The sequence below is a fragment of the Melopsittacus undulatus genome, chromosome 2, assembly GCF_012275295.1.
Source record: "Melopsittacus undulatus isolate bMelUnd1 chromosome 2, bMelUnd1.mat.Z, whole genome shotgun sequence".
NCBI classification, from domain to species: domain Eukaryota; kingdom Metazoa; phylum Chordata; class Aves; order Psittaciformes; family Psittaculidae; genus Melopsittacus; species Melopsittacus undulatus.
In genome coordinates, this window is record NC_047528.1 from 78,077,553 (window position 1) to 78,095,491 (window position 17,939).

General features: G+C 37.5%; 1 protein-coding gene across 1 annotated transcript in view; it reads right to left on the bottom strand.

The window, feature by feature from the left end:
• The window catches only part of MAP3K15 (mitogen-activated protein kinase kinase kinase 15), a 91,737-nt gene that overhangs the window by 56,148 nt on the left and 17,650 nt on the right, over positions 1-17,939 (bottom strand). Inside the window, exons 2-3 of the mRNA XM_034060128.1 lie at positions 7,455-7,594; positions 4,557-4,580 (exon numbers count right to left, since the gene is read on the bottom strand). Of these exons, the coding sequence (XP_033916019.1) occupies positions 4,557-4,580; positions 7,455-7,594 (164 nt within the window). The remainder of the gene's footprint in view (positions 1-4,556; positions 4,581-7,454; positions 7,595-17,939) is intronic.

Sequence of the window (17,939 nt, forward strand, 5' to 3'; positions counted from 1 at the left end):
CCACTACTAATACACATCCCTTGAGATAGTAACATTTCCATAAAAACTATGGAAATATTTATTGGCTATTTAATATTTTCTGGCTTACCCATTGCCTTTGTACTATTCTCCCCTCAAAAGAGAAAATTATTCTATTGAAGATATTCCTACTTGTCTTTCATTCTCTTGCAAACCCTTTTAACACTTTTTAATATTTGTACTGCCTCAAGCTTCCTTAGAAATATACAATTACATGACCATATAATACAAAAACTTATGTTTTGTAAAAATAATCATAAATCAAAATATAGAAAACTACTCTGCAATAATACTTCTTCAGATTATTAAATTCATATAATGTAATCATACTTTTATAATCTTGGCTCTTACATGTACCCATTAGGGCTACTAAATTGAAAAATATGAGTCCAAGTGCAAAAATCTTTCTTAAGATTTTTTTTTTTACTTAAATGTTCATTACCTTGAAATAGTAGAGGCAATCTAATTTATACAGCTAGTGAAACTCTGAAGAGACTTTCTGCCAATTACCATAAGAAGTGATTTTTCAATATAAAAATTCCTTGCGGCAAGGATGAATTGCAATCTTGTTCCCTTTAAATCAAGGAGAATTTTTGCTAATGACTCCTCCATGGCCTAGACATTATTCTTTGCTTGTTATAGGAGCTGCTACACAATCTAACAAAAAAGCCCCAAACCATTTAAATCTCTGAAAATACTTTATCAGGCCCAGTGGCCTAAGTATTTTATAATAAACCTTTTGCTTTCATAGCCAGTTTACTTTCCTTTAAATACATTCCCTGAAAGCAATTAACAGGGTTATTCAAATTTCTTCAGGCATACCATCAACTAAAGAAAAATTAACTATTAAGTCTTTTTCCTTATATTCTGTACTTGCCATAATAACTTTCCTAGAGCATTAAATTCTTGCTCATCTTTTCAATGCCACATTCACACAAACTGAATGTATCCAAGAATGTATCTCAAACTAGGTGCAACCAGCACTAGAACTATTCCCAGAAAGACTGTGTATTTTGCTTCCTGACTCCAGCAGCTTTAAAAAAGCCCCCTGTGCACTCTTGGACTTTTTGTATACAACATTTCTTAAAATCCTGTAGAAGGAGAGGAGATTTCCCTATTGAAACAAAATTAAAAGTCAATGGTAGCAACAAAACTTTGCATCAAAATGGAACAACTTTCCCATGTGTTTTGTCTATTACATTGGTTTGGGGGAAGATCATTTTTTAAGCATTTTTTGCTTTCAAAAATCCTTAAAATCTCATTTCTTCAGTAAACCAATGTTTATCTGACATCTACAGAAACTCCAAAGCACAAGCCAGTTTCCTTAGGTGAATTTATTTTCCTGTACTCTACAGTCCAGTAGCATCCACAGTGCCCTCAAACCTTGACTTTTCCATAATGACACAGGAAATGAACTGTTCTGCAAGACTGCATATTTGCAATTTATTTTATCAGTTCTAATTTTGACAGAAACTAGGAAGCTGTGCATACACCCTCAGCACAATTAGCAGAAAACAGCCGACAAAGCTCAGAGGAGCTCTGCAGAAGGAAACCTAACTGATGGGACATAGAATCCCGACCTTGAATTTCATGCCAGGGCAATTCATTCTTGGGAACTGAACTCCCAAGCCAGTAATTCTTTCCTTTTTGTATCCAAATATGCAATAAATTATCAATACAGAATTTTAGTTGTTTGTTTGAGGAAGTCAAGTAGAACTGAATCAAGTATGGTGGAGGGAAGGAAGGAAGTTCTCCTACTCTTACGCTATTTTTTTCTGACAGTAAGCTATAAAATATCTCAAACTCTCACCACTGAAGTATGCTGCTATATAATTTTCACTGTTAGACAGTTGTACTTAGGCCAAAATTGCTAACCTTTTTCTGTGCACTGTTTTCAGCTTTATGTCCAGGTTCTTCACTCTTGCCTCCTCCTTGATGCTAAATTAGAATATAATGTTTTCTTTACAAGGAAAGCATCCATTTTATTCAAGGCTTACTGGTTATGTACAAAAGAAAATCACCCCAGATGACACACAGGACATGCATCTGCATCTTTAACATGGCTCCACATCTGTTCCATGCTATGATTTTGTTTGCACATTTGTACATGACTTCAGATTTTCAGGACAAATAGTAAGGGTGAGGGCAAACAAACCTCAGAGAAAGCTCCAAGCTCCAGCAGCCAGCACAGAAAGTTTCATTTGTGCTGCTGGAAAAATGGTGTGCTGTGCCTGGTAGAATCTCGGTTGTTCCCCTTTCCTTTATGCACAGTGCCAATGTGTGGACACAGAGGTTGTAAGATGTGGAGAGGACTTCCCTTCATAAAACCAGCAATGGTATTCCTGTGGCTAATTCTGGGTTGGAGGAAGGCTTAGCAGCAGGTCAAGATCTATCCTCTTTCCAACATGTCTTCAGACCCTAATGAAGAGTGCATTTAAACTCTTTCTGCTATTCCATTGTTATGGCAGAGGCATACCCACACTTTCTAATCAAGAAAAGTGAAAGGAAAATACAACTCCCTAGTACAGAGATATTAACTCTTGTATCGAATATTCAGCACTTAAACTGAAATGGCAATGTAAATACGTACCTCATTGGACACAGTAAATTCACACCAATTCTGTACCTACTAACTAGGGCAGCAATCCTTCTTAGCAATTTACTTCAAACAAGATATTGCCCATACAGTTGTAAAATATTTAACCAAGCAGTGAAGCAATAGCACTGTATTGGGGCAGCAGCAAACTGCAAGCTTCTCAGGGCAAATTATTGGATCTGAAAGGAGCAGAAAGCAATTGTCTATTTGAGGTCAACTCTACCTTAGAAAAACGTAAAGTTTTAACCTATTAACTATCTGGCTTCCTAATTAGTTTGATGTAATTACTGATTAAAAAGGGGATGAAAGAATGTAATATAGGAGCACATTTAACTAATAAAAGAGAATAATCTCATATAACAAAAAAGGATCAAGAATCCATAGCTGGTATTTATAAACTTTTTATTTTCTCACTGTATTTTACTCAAAATTGTTTTCTTAATTTAAACACTTGAAGAAAGTGGGTTAGGCAATCCCTCATTTTTAAAGGAGGGATCAGGATCCCAGTTTCAAGGTACTTCTCTGACCCATCTACTAGCTACATGGTGTTTACAGGTCTGATACCAGGCCCTGCTCCAAAAACCATGTTACCATATCCATCTTTTCTTCTTTTCCATGTGAAGGTAAATACCTCCCTCTGTGGGAGGAATCTGCCAAAAGAAAAGATTGCAGGATGCTAACCTGGGCTCACTAGGCTGAACTTGCCACCACTAATTTGTCCACTAGGCTGAAGTTGCCATCACCCTCTATCTTTTTACTCCATTTCTGGAAACATCACTAAATGGCTCAGTCATAATTCTCTCTCTTGCTCAGCAGGGGAAAGTACATGCTTGTTACATTTTGGTCATTCATCAGTTGATGGATAGTAGCACTCACAAGCAAATCTGCTTTATTCCTAGGACCCCCTTAAAAAGCTATAAACTGGTAAATGCAGTTTATACCCCACAGGTAAAACTAGTTCAAAGATCACTAAGACAGACAAGGAAATTACCTGGACTTACTCAGGAGCTCAACCTGATCTATCTTTAGCCTACATGCAGTGCTGTAGCCAATTACAAACAGCAGCTCAAAATAAACTGCTGTGAGTAATGAATTATTTCTTCTCATTCTCTTTTAAATTATTAGCATGCTCTAAGAACATGTAATTATTTTAGTCCTGCTCAATATTGTTCAGAAGAAAATTAAAGGATATGATGAACGGGGGGAAACACAAAGGAAATAAATGGAAGCTTAAGATTTTTGCAGATTCAGTAGTCCTAAAAATAACAGCGTAGAGTGTTTAATGAAAATAACTACTAGCATGATGTGAAGTGAGACAAAATGTGTAACTAAGATAACATGGCATATTGCATAAAGCCTAAAATAACCACTGCATTTTGTCTTGGTTCAGGCTTACTTACTTGTTTAATTTTACTTGCTTTAAGGATAAGAATATTTTTACTTTGGGAAAAAATCTTTTGCATTCCTAAGTAAAATCTGTGAATTTATGAAGAAAATGATGGGTACACAGTAGGCAAAGGTGCTTAGAGATATATACACACACACCATATATATATATACACACATATACATATATATATATCTTGGAGATACTAAGGCATCACACACACATACACATTTGCATAGGTGGGTGAGAGTGGTGGAGGGAGAAAGAGACTTAGAATTTCTGAGTTTATATTTTGACCTATCAACCTACAGACTTATATACTGCCACTTTTCTAGAATTTTCAAAGGAACTTCCAAAGAAAAGTAACTTTTTAATTTAGCTTTACTTTGGAAAGGAATTCAACAAGATTTCTGCTAGTTTGAATTGTATATAAGTGAAACAGACTTCCTTCAATCGTATAGAGCATAAACATGCTTAGCAGCTTTGTTATTAGAGTGGCTTCAAACTTAGTATCCTCATTTTATGTTTTGAAATGAATGTGGATTTAATACTTACTGTGTTTTTCTGAGATACCATATCCTGGGGAAGAAAAAAAGTATAGGAGAGAGAAAATAAAAATGTTTATTAATTTTTACTGGGAATCATTCTTTCCAATAAAAACAACTGGTATACATATATATATACACACACAGGCATGTTTTTCACACCATAATCCAGATATCGTGCCACAGCAAATTACAGGTAAAGGCACAGAATGGCATAGAGTCATAGAATCATAGAATAGTTAGGGTTGGATCAAGAAAAGTACTTAATTGTTTGTGCTTTGACAACCTAAGATTATCCTGCTTGAGCAACTTCATGTGTGACAGCCTGAAATCTACTGCACAGAAAATGGTCATGTCTGCAGATCCTTTTCCACAACAACAGGCAATATATCAGGAACCATCTAAGAAGTTCAGTTTTGCAAATATGACCCTCTTGAAATCCAGATTACGTATTCTTTTATATCCTCAGAACTAGGTTGTTTTGTAAAGAACATTGGTGAAACTGAAAATACAACTCTTTGGATAATTTCTCCATGGGTCCTAAGAGATAAGTGATAAAAAATCAGGCTGCCCAAACTTCACAGATCTTCCCAGTAGAAGTAATAACAGTCTTCAGTACTGCCTTTACAGCACTTAGGGTAGCCACTCTTAAGAGACATGCATAGCAATCTAGATTGAAGTAAATTACTAGATTTCTGAAAGGAAGGAAAAACCCCTGATCAAATTAGCCATAAACCTGAGAATAAAGAAAACACCAGCAGATTGTCAAAAATACATTTTAAGGTACCAAAACCTAATAAGAATTACTGATTAACTTCAACTCCTTAAGCCAAATGAAATACTTCAGAGAAAAAGTGGTGGAAGGCTTAGAGATATGAAATATCACATATCTGAAAATTAAAATGTCTTCCTATCTAAGCAAGTATCTCCAGTAGATGTTTACCTACGGCAATTAAATATCTTTCTTAGCAGGGAGAAATGAACTCTTCTGAGAGCTATTCATCAGCTACACCATGAGATGTCTCATAAACTGAAAAGGTCCAAGAACAACCCTTGTCTACCTTTTGAAGTATTCCTAAGAAAGAGGAATTAGCATATTCAAGTGATATCCAGCACTGAACCAGGGATCAATTGCAGAAGAGGTATCAAGGACATCAGGGTAGGACAGAATCATGTTACATTGCCCTGCTTAAACTACTCTAGCACTTGATCTAGAGAATCTCTTCTACTTGATCAAACTTAAATCAAACCTTCTATTTCCATAGTAAGGATAAGCTAGGGGCCCACACAGGCCAAGGAGGCTATGCAAACAACTGGTAGATGAGAAAGAGGCACTGACAGTTTCTAGTGGAAGAGGGATGAAGGCAGATGGCAATTTTTCTAATCTTAAGTGATCCAGTCACACTCCAGTGTTCCCAGATTCCCAGATTTGTCATTATCTTTATGTCCTCAGACAAAAAACCCCCAGAACTGACAGTGCAAAGAATTTCAAGTTCTGGCAACAATCAATGTAAAGACCCAATCTGTCGATGGATGTAACCCTAGAGGTCATTCAGCACTCCAGTTATGGAGCAGGTGCTTGCATATGTGCTTGGCACAAAGTGCAGAAATCAAAGCCCTCCACAGAGGTCCTTATTGGGCAGAGGCTAATAGATGACTAGCCTGTGCTTCCCAAACTTTGGCATATCCTTAGAAGAACCAAGTTGGTTGGAACATCTGAGTGACAGCATGGAAGAAAGGTAAAAATGTGCTAATGAAAACTAAAAATGAAAGATCTCTTTGCAGTCAGGTGTATTACCAATGAAGGATGAAAAGTTGCATGCCTGCCTACCCAGATTAGCTAGAGGAATGGAGAGCATGCCTTAGCACATGTCTGTATGGATAACCTCTGAGCAGAGTGTGGGAGGCTCCAACTCTGAGTTCTTGTAACTCCAGGTCACAGAGAATGTGCATGTGGACTACCACCTGAAGAAAGCAAGCATGTGATAATGTGAGCAGAAAGAGGAGCAGTGACAGGTCAGAGCTTTTCTGGGAAAAATAAAGGAGACTCATACAAAATTAAGTTTTAACTTAATATTCTTATAGGATCAAGAGAGGTTGGAGAATTCCGAAAAGGGTATTTGGACACTGATGGTGTGAAAAATACAAAGTAGTAAGGATAATAACTCAAAATAAGGAAAAAAAATAAAATGCATGAACAACACTGTTCTCAGTGATGGTAGCAAGAAAATGGATGATATTAAAAGCAGCAGTATGTGATGATACAGAGGATTAAAGTCTAAATGTGATCTAAAGCAAAGACAGCCTGCATTGAGAAAGACAGAAACATCCACAATATATGACTTTTATCCACAACAGCAATTTTAGGACTTAAGTGTATAACATGCATTCTATACAAATGAGCAACAAGCCTATAAAAAGATTGGTTGAGGAACTTTTTTTTATCTTCAAACAGCATGAAAAAGGAGATTCCTGTAGTCTTAGCTACTCAATACCTAGGAGATGCAAACTTCATCTGCTAGAAGTGCTTCAATAGTAGGAGTATCTTGCAATACAGCCCATGTTCAAGTATTGTTATAATACAGCCCATAACACTTTTTTTTACATTTCCTCTAAATATAAGAGGGAAAGGAAGGAAAAAAATCCTCAAGCTGCATTCTCACTTCTATGTCTAACCATCCAGAGCAAAATCAGTTCCATATTACAGATCTTTTCTTATAAACAAGCTTTTATACAGTTCTAATCATTACTATTTTTGCTAGCCCCTGTTTTTCTTAGCATGATTTTGTTATCATGCTATCAGGAAATCACATTCAATGGATGTTTCAGAAAAGAACACATACATTTGCATGATCAGTTATTTTAAAATATTTCTGAAATTAAGCAGATTTTGAAGCAAGAACCTTACTTTGAGAGACTGAGCAGTGTCAGCATCAGTGTCATGGTAGAGTATAACGTTATTAGCCATGTCAAAGCTTTCACGCACACCAAGGTGGTAGAACAGTGATGGTTGCTTGGAAATATCACTCATGTCCACAACTGCAACATCTGAAAAGAGAGAGGGAGGGAGAAAAGGGGGCAAAAAAAAAAAAATAATCTTACACCCAGTTTTGTTTTTACACGTAATTTAAAATAAATCCCGAAATTACATTTGGACAGACAAAACCAATACATTCAAATAAGAATCATTTTCTCATGGTACAAGTAAATTTTACCATTCATATAACAGATAAGAACCTAGTCAGGAAATTATCACAGTATTAGAGTAACTACGAGGCAGTTTATAAATTCTGCTTGAGGGTTTGAAATCATTTAATCAGGAATACCTCACAGGAAGAAGCAGCTCTGTGTTTGCTCTCTGAAACAAGCCTGACAGCCTGAATGACTAATAGGATGTAAGGCTCCAAACCTTCAGGTGGAACCTCTAAGAACAATAATGTAGCAGAAAATTAGGGGAAAATGTGAGACCAAGTTTATCTTAAGAGGTTGAGATTTGAAGAACAGGAAATTCCTGAACAGTAAAAAAGAAATTACTGTGAAGGTTGACCCCTAAAAGCTAGAGGCAAGATGTTCAAGATGAAGGGTGCAGGAATAAGGGGATCAGCCATGAGTAGCAAGAACAAGACTTCCACTGCTCTTGGGTAGTATTCCAGTCAAAAATGGAAGTAAAAAAAAAATAAATTATATCAGCAGAAGATAATTTATACAGAGAGATAGAGAGAAATACCCTATATTATTCAGAACAGCTAAGATACAGGGAAAAGATTCTGAGTTCACCATTTGGTTCTCATACAAGCCTAAAGGCCAGTACAGGGAGAAGAGGTAACTAGAAAAAAGGACACTTAACACCTATTTTTTTCCTTGATCCTTGTATCCTCTGCACTAGCTAAGAAAATTTCACTTTAAAGCTTTTTAAAGCTCTGTATCATAGAATCACAGAATTGTTTGAGTTGCAAGGGACCTTAAAGATCCAATTCCAACCCCCCTGCTATGGGCAGGGACACCTTCCTCTAAACCAGGTTGCACAAAGCCCCATCCAACCTGGCCTTGAACGTTGCCAGGGATAAATCATCCACACCTTCTCTGGGCAACCTGTGCCAGTGCCTTACAACCCTCACAGTGAATTTCTTCCTATTTGTATGTATTTGTATGTCTGTCTGCTTTCACTGCTATGGGATGGATGGATCAGCTTAAATCCAAAGTATTCATAAGACTAGAGCCTTGGCACTGAAATCACAGGTTAGTCTGAGGTCCAAAACAAACTCCAGAGACTCAGTGGAGCTGGGCAGTAAATGCTTTATCTCTGAAGAAGTAACAGACAGTGTCTGTTCCTACAAGGAATGACAGAGAAGGGTGAGCAAGAAACTAGTAAACAAGAAATCTAAAAGTAGGTCTGATACATAAGATCCAAACATAGTAGCCAGTTTGCCTGGGCTTCACCAAGGTTACACATCACAAGAATAAATATCCCATACTTAGTATGCAAGTTCTTGGAAAAGCCTGCAATGAATATACACTTCTATACAATTCTATCAGGCTATCCAAACACACTACACTGAGGTCAGCCAGTCCCTCTGGTTACTAACAGACTCCCTGTTAAAGCACAATGAACATTTTGAGACCAAAGACAATTATCTGCCTGAAGACCAAAACATCACCATTTAAGAGAAAGAAAAAAAAACTCAACCACTTCAAAACCCAACAAAACAAGCAAGCAACACAAAAATCTGAACACCTCCCCTTTCCCCACAAATACACAAAACCTCCACACAAAATCATGGCAACGTGAGAAAATCCCTCACTCCTGTGTAACCTCAAATCCTGCACTATCTACAGATGATCTTTCCAGTTTCTGTTTAGACAGCTACCTACAGCATGGGCAAAATTCTTAGTATACTGCATAATGTAGGGTCACACGAACTGAGCAGGCTTGAAGCAGTAAACCCCAGTTCCATAAAGACGTCCAAGTCTGGATTATCTGAATATTTTTGGAAAACATAAATTATCTATACAACAAAAGTTAAGAGAAAATAACAAGAAGACCTATAATCAAATACCATCTAGGGAAAAAAATAGAGTCTAAGAGCTTGGACTGTTTTCAGCAGTTCTTATTGAACCAGAGTGCTGTGAAATCAAAATCACCATCTTGATAAGAGAATTTAGACAACGTGTTCATGTAGCACACAGATATTGCATTTTACAATACACTGTGAGCAATGATCCGTAAGAGAGTTTATTGAAACAAGATTATGCAAGTTCATTGCCACATGTAGTAGTTTACAACTGAAATTCGGCTTTTATTGTCTGCTGCTAGGTAACAATATAGTAGCATCAGAAACAAATTAAATGGATATAAGTACAGAAGTAAGCATCTGCATTAAAAAGGGTAATTATTCATTGCTTATATATTAATTTACACTGATAAAAGATTGCTGAGAATGAGCCTTCCTTGTTTATTCACACCTCATGAACACAGGTGTGAATAAGGTGAAATCAAATAAAACAAATCATAAACTAGCATGCAAGTGAAATCAAGCCCCAGGAAGGTAATTGGCAGAGTCAGTCTGATCATGGGAATCAAGGGATGACACGGAAGCAAATGACAGTGGACAGAAGCAGAGCATCAGAAGTGCTATTGGGTATGGACTAGAGCAATGATGAGAAGCTGCTTTCCCAGGAAGCTCTCCAGGCTCCTCTCCAGCAGGAGCAGCAGGCTTGGAGCAGGGAGGAAAGAGATCTACTTGCAAACCAGCTTTACTAATGTGCTAACAAAATGTAGCTTGAGTCCAGCGGGCCCAGGAAATGAATGCAGATTTGGTTAGAGAAAAGACAACCGACAACAAATGCTTATTAATGAAGCAAATGTCTAAGACTTAGCCAGTGCATGACAGTATGGTGTTCAGTGTCACTGATCATTGGGTCTAAACACACTCCCCAGTGCTCCTGTTTTCAGGGTTACATCTTTCTTCTTGGTGAAGACATTTTGTGAATCACTTAATGCTATTATGTGACACCACAAATACCTCTTTCAGTTGTCCTATACCTTTCTTATGATTTATGCTAAAATCTTTCATCTGTAATTCCTTAAAGGCAGACATGGGGCCCTGTACTTCAACCACGTATTTAGTATGGCTGATAAGAGAAAGAGAAAAATTTGCTTAAACTTCCTGAGATACATAAAAAGAAATACTACAACACTAGTATCTATTTTGCAAAGCTTGATTTATTAATAGAAACGTAAATCAATCACACTTCATCCCTTTGCACTTCAAATGCCATCCTCCATACCAAGAAAGCCTGCTTAGCCAAACATATTTTGGACTTTACCTTTCAAATGTAGGTTCAATCTCCTTCATTACAGACAAGTGTGAAGCAAGAGCCAACTCTGACCAAATCTTTAATGAATGAGGAATTTATGTAACAGTGAAACATTTCACAAAAGACCAATGGATATGGTTACCTGTGTTAAGAAGAGAGCAGGAGAAGGTACAGCACCCCAGTAAAGACAGAAGGATTCTAAGTGAAGTACAAAGATCTTTAACTGTGCACCCACAGGAGGGTGTAGAGGGGTGAGGATATGCTTAATGTTGTACATGAGCAATTTTGGATGATTCTGGAACAGGACATTTCAACTCACTGCTTTGTTTCTGCAGCAGCAACTCACATTCAGATGAACACATCCATAAAATCTTGGTCTTCCTCGTTTCTTCTTAAGCATGTAGTTGCATGAAACTATTTTCATCCTGAAAATAGTTGTCTTCTGTCATGAACCCCCAAATTGAACTTTATTAAGTATCTGTTTGCAATTTCTTTGTCTAAGCTTTTGTTTCCACTGTAAAACCATTATTCTATGTGCATTTTTTTAATGCATTCAGGTAATTCATCAGTATTATTAGCACAATCTTGATTAGGTCTCTGCATTGTTTCAGCAGATGGCACATAAATAATTTCTTATACTACAGTTTACATATTTTAACACTAGCATGTCCTGAGAGACCAGGCGGGGGAAGAGACAAATAACTATGACAACTGAAATGAAGATTAGATATCATTAGTTATGGTAAAACAGGAGACAATCAAACTAATAAATAATTCAACAGGAAAAACATCATTACACAGGTTAAAAACAGAGGATTTATTTGGAATGCACATGAAGGCATCATATAATTCAAACATCTAAGCAACTTACAAGTCTTCCTGCGATTGTTGCATAATTTATGGCTCTGCTAGTGACAAGAAAAGGAAAATTTTGGCACCAGGTTTTGGGTTTAGTAAATTAAAAGTAGTAAACAAGAGAAAATAAAGACATAGCTGCATATAAGCTGAAAGTTAAATGGAATCTATGAGACCTAATGGGGAAAAAAATATCTGAAAAAGTATATAACTGCTTTCAGCTTCTAATCTAAGACTTGCCTCCATCCAGCCTGATCTGTGTAAAGATCAAGAATCATAGTCCATTATTATGGATTAACTACTTTTCAGTACTTAGAATCTATCTATACATAATACATTAAAACCAACCAACCAAACCTGCAAAACACCTTAACATGATAATAGAAACCTTGCTGGAGAAAAATGCAGAACTCTATCCCTTGTTACTCACTAGCATCTTCAGAAGTTATGAACCTTTAGATTGCTATTGTTTCAGATTATTGGCTAATTGCATTGGTGTCTTTCATAGTAAATAAACAAATGTGTTATCCTTGAAATCCACTGGAGAAAACTGTCAAGTTCTTCAGAAGAACAACAAATACAATAAAAAAACCAAACCAAACCAAAAAAAACAACACCATAACTATCTTCAAGAATCTGTAACTTCAGAGTGCATATTCTGGGTTTTTTTCTGTATGACTGCATGGTCCCTTATAGGAAAGAATACCAAAGTTTTTAGAGGGAAACAAGTATGGTAAAATTTGAAGTGTGTCTGAAAACTAGAAACCCCCTGCAGCTTTCACTTAAGCTAAAATTAAAGGCACAACACCCTCAACTTCACCGTACCTTGTACTCCCAGAAACTAGCTCAAAGCAAAAAAGCATAGCAGTAACTACACATAGAACTGGTATCACAGTTTTTCAGCACAGTTTGTGTACCAGCAAACTCTTAGTGCCTTCTATTAAATGCTAAACACAAGACAAATTCAGTGTAAAGCCACTGCCAACATTTGTGATGCTATTATGGCTCTCACAATACATCAAGTTTTATTAAAATCTCACTGCTTTAAAATCATGCTATTCTGTAAGAATCTGCTTGTTGGGGAAAAAAAATAGAATTATAAGTGTCTCATGACACATAAACATGCAACTCTTTCTAAATTTAGGAATTTCTGGTTGCAGCCAAGAAGATTTCAGTTCAACCTCTTTGGGCTTGCATTATTATAGCCTGAACTTCACTAACTGCAGTGCTTTGTTATAGAGCCAGAATTGCTCACAAAAATAAAACCCAACTAGGCAGTAATGATTTACCCTGCACTATAGAATTGCATATCTTATAACAACACTAAATAGCATTTTAAAAAAACATTTCATATATTTCAGACTAGGCCTAACTAATTGTAGATTGAAATCAAGTGCTGCACTTCTATATAAATACAAAAAAATTAACTGTAATAGTTTAGAAACTCTTACAAAGCACCTTTAAGAAGGAAGGTTCTTATAAATTGCAACCAACTTTTGCAAAGGAATTCAGTTGTGACTGGAAGCTGAATACAAGTTTCAGCCTACTTGGTACTTCACAAAAGGAAACACAAGTACGCACACTGGAGGTCTGAAACTATTTGATACAGTGAGGGCACTTCCTTTGGAAAGAGCCTTTAGTTCACAGGCAGGCTAAAGGAACTGAGAGCTCAAAGGACAGGAAACCTAAGAATTAAATTAGGAGCAAACACTCATTAATTTGGGAAAAAAGATTTCTTTATGTTCACATATAGTAAGAGCTGAAGAAAAACCAGTGAGATCTCATGGTTTTATTAATGATGCTAATCACAAACTGGAAAAAGAAGACAACTTTAATATTGGCCAAATAATTTTTAATTCGCTTTTTTTTTTTTTTATTTTGGGAAGACAACACACAAAATTACTCTGGTGTGTTCCCTCCACACCCACTCTGATTATAAAATGAAGCAAAATCTAAACTTAGATGTATCTCACTCTTGACAGCTCTAATGGATTTAAGTGCTTTAGAAATTCTGAAAATCTGGGTATCGAATGGCACAAAATCTGAAATGTGCTTGTCCATCATTTGTTTGCTCCAGAAAACAAAAGGACAGTTGTAAAGTGGCAATTTCAGGCACATATTGTTTTATCAAGAACAGGGCAACACCTCTAACTAGTGTTGTCAGACTGAGCTTGTCATTTACGTTTCACTCAGCTATGGCTTTAATCATAACTTCATCTGCCACGGGTTCTATGTTACAAAATAATCTACTGGTGAGAAAGGTGCACCACACACCAAAATGTCTTCGTTCTGCTCCCCTCACCTAGCAAAATAGAAGGCAAGGAAAAAAAGGCTAACAATTGGTGCCCTTATAAAAGCCAGTATTAGCAGAACAGCAAACCAAAGGAGAGGAACTCAGACCTTTCTTTTACATTTCTTCCTTCCTGTGTGGCAGATCTTGCTCTGGAAAGCAGTTTCACATCCTTCCACATGAAGGCATTCTGCTCTGTGAATATGAATATTGTTGAGTGCTGAAGAACTAATATTAACTATGTATTAGCTGAGCAAAAGCAGCATTCTTGGCTAAGGAAAGTAGGCTGTTAAATAACTTTTCTGAAATTACCAGGCAAATCCAGACCCCCTCTGTTCCTAAGAAACTGAAAAAACTGTAATTTTCAAATGAGCCTTTCCATTATATGGCAGCATTACTAACTGCAACAGCTAGGACGATTGCTTTGCTCCACTTAACACATAAACACATGAAAACTGTCGGTGTCCCACCTCCAAACACAAATCTGGGAACAGCTGCACTAGGCAAAGCTGTCCAACTGGCACTGCTCAGACCAACTCAGCTGACCCACTGCCTTCTTTTGGAAAGTGGGCACATTCATATAAAGGAGGAAGAAGAGTTGGTATCCAAGCCTGTTTCTAACCACAGTGTTTTGGTGCATGCTCGGGAGTCTTTTCACATGGCCCTGAAAGGCATCTTCCCACTTCCTACACACCTAAAAAATTTGGAGCACTCAAACTCACGCCTCTCAGCTCCCAAGGAAAAAGCAGGAAATATAGCAGTTTTTAAACTACCAGAATGGTTATAATTTACCAAGCAAAGCCATAGCCTGGATTATGCTCTAAAAGTGCAGATAAGGAAGCTGGTACACTTGTTTTCATGTATGTATCACAAAAGTGCCTCATACATTTTCTATTTAAACCACTTGGGAGAATCTCCAGCCCCCTCAAATGGCACAGGAATGAGCACTTTTTTGGATAGCCATCTCACTGGTGGCAAAATGAGAAGTCCAAAGAAACAGCCAGCAGAATAATCTAGTGTGGAAGAAGGAGGCACAGGTAGCTGTAGTGAAACCAGTAATAAATGCAAGCAGCACGTAAACAGAGCCTGAAAGCATTTTAATGTAGGTAAGGAATGCAAAATCCATATTTATTTAAAATATTTGCTTTAGTTATAACCAGAAAGAAACTTACTGTTCATGAGAACAGTTCCCACCTGTAACCTTTTGTCCTTTTCAATTTGAAATACCAGCCTTTGTAAACAACATCTGAAAATTTTAATCTTAGGCTATCTTAGTAACATAAGACATTATAACATTTATTGGCAATTCCTATCCAATAAAATTAGCCCTCAGGATACAGTGAAAATTGGATAACCATCTAAAACAACAGAATGGACAAGACTGAGGGGCCACTGTTCATCTCTGGCTTTCATATTTCTGTATGAGTACCTATTTCATACAAACTCCCCAACAGGGTTACATTCAGACCCAAACGTTACAGCCACTAATCATGTTAGCACTGTGGTGTTACTTTACAGTTGTACTCAGATATGGCATCTTTCATCTGTCCTCTGGTACATGGATCACACACTAAAAATAGAACTAGAACATATTTTTCATGCTCCAGTGGCATTTATTGAGACTCAGAAGAAACTAGTGTTTAAAGCTATTCATTTTTCTAAACTATGACCAAGTATTTGTGCCATATTTATAATTGATATATATTCTTTAATATCAGAACAACCATCTGTTCCAAAAATTAAATCATCCAGGAAACTGCATGTTAGTTAAAAGGAACAGAATGACAGGCAGTGAGCAGCACTGCCAATTTGAGGAGTTGCTCTATAACCTGTGTTCTCATTTATTTTTATGTTTTGGGGTTTCCTTATTCATCAGATACATCACCTGAAGCTTTCAATTCTTTGAACTGCAATTGCAGATTAAGAATTTGTTTGTTAAATGGAAGGAAGGATTCTCTCAAAAACTTTGGATACCAAAAGCAAATGCTTTAGGAAACATTTCAGATAAATTAAATACATAGTAAAACTAAATTCTAAACAAGGCAAGGCACTACATTAAAAAAGAATGCAGCTCTACTGATATTGAAAAGCAAAAACTGTGTCAAGAACATACTTATACTTCTTATTTGCTTAACTGAACGTTCAAGAGAGTCTCTCAACTCTGCCAAAACAAAATACACCCAGCACTCATAAGAACTGGTGTGGGAAGAAAAGTAATGCAGTTAATGTAATTGATAAGGCATCCAAACTTCATTTCAATGCTTTTGCACAAGTATGAAGGAGAAAAGTAGTGTATGACTGGAATAGTGAAACACCTGACAATAACCTCTCATTCAGAAGCCAGCAGGAAACTTTTTTTTTTGGTAGAACTGGCAGTTTAGGGGAAGAAGGAAGCAAAGAAATAATCCTCAAAGAACTTTTCTTGCAACACTGAACTGCAGAAGTCAAGAAATAAATAATTCACAGTAAAGGGTGTAGGCCTAAGCTTAGAAGTTACTTAATGTTTTCCACAACAAACCTTTGTTTTCAGTCCCTTTTAACTTTGCCAGTCTGCTTCAGATTGTTGTTTATTTCTTTATAAAAGATTAAATTAAAAACAACCCAGTAATTTCTGGGACTCTGCTGGAGAACTTATTTTTCTGGCCATGTTAAAACCCCTCTCTTGCCAAATTAAGAAGCCTTAGTACTTCCAAGCACCAAAACAGGAATTTATCAGCTGTGTTGGGCTGTCTGGAAATACTCTTGTTAGCCTCATGAAACACTGCTCACTCCAAAGCTAAGAGTTCGGCAGTGAGTTGGGCAGAGTCACAAGGAAGATGTTTGGTCTCAGATGAGCCAGTCTGCACTCCATTTTTAACACAGAAAGAGGAAAACCGCTTTTAGAGCACCATTCATCTGATCGGTGAGGAGTCTACTTTAGATGGAGATGAATTGCAGCCTAGAAGTGCCCAGGGCAAAAAGGAAATTCAGAGCAGCCCTGCGGAGAAGGACTTGGGGGTGTTGGTTGATGAGAAAATGAACACGAGCCAGCTTCAGCGTGCACTCACAGCCCAGAAAGCCAACCGTATTCTGGGCTGCATTAAAAGGAGCGTGACCAGCAGGTCAAAGGAGGTGATCCTGCCCCTCTACTCTGCTCTCGTCAGACCTTACTTGCAGTACTGTGTGCAGTTCTGGTGTCCTCAGCATAAAAAGGACATGGAACTGTTGGAACAAGTCCAGAGGAGGGCCACGAGGATGATCAGGGGACTGGAGCACCTCCTGTATGAAGATAGGCTGAGAAAGTTGGGGCTGTTCAGCCTGGAGAAGAGAAGGCTGCGTGGAGACCTCATAGCAGCCTTCCAGTATCTGAAGGGGGCCTACAGGGATGCTGGGGAGGGACTATTCATCAGGGACTGTAGTGATAGGACAAGGGGTAATGGGTTGAAACTTAAACAGGGGAAGTTTAGATTGGATATAAGGAAGAAATTCTTTATTGTGCGGGTGCTGAGGTACTGGAATGGGTTGCCCAGGGAGGTAGTGAATGCTCCATCCCTGGCAGTATTCACAAAATGTCTCACATCATACATTCAAGACCAGGTTGGATGAAGCCTTGGGTGATATGGTTTAGTGTGAGGCGTCCCTGCCCATGGCAGGGGGATTGGAACCAGATCTTCAGGTCCTTTCCAACCCTAACTATTCTATGATTCTATGATTCTATGATTCTATTTCTTTTCACCAAGTATGAAGGGAGCCAAAGCCAGCTGCAGACATTCACACTGAAGATGTTCAGTGCTATGAACCCCCTCCATGGAGCCTTGAAAAAAAAAGTCATTAACCATTAAGGCATTTCAGTCAAGAATATCATCATCTCAGCAGATTTTCCCCTGCAGATGTTCCCACCAGCTGGCCAATGAATTAGTGGCCAACAAAGGACTATTACTCTTTCTCATC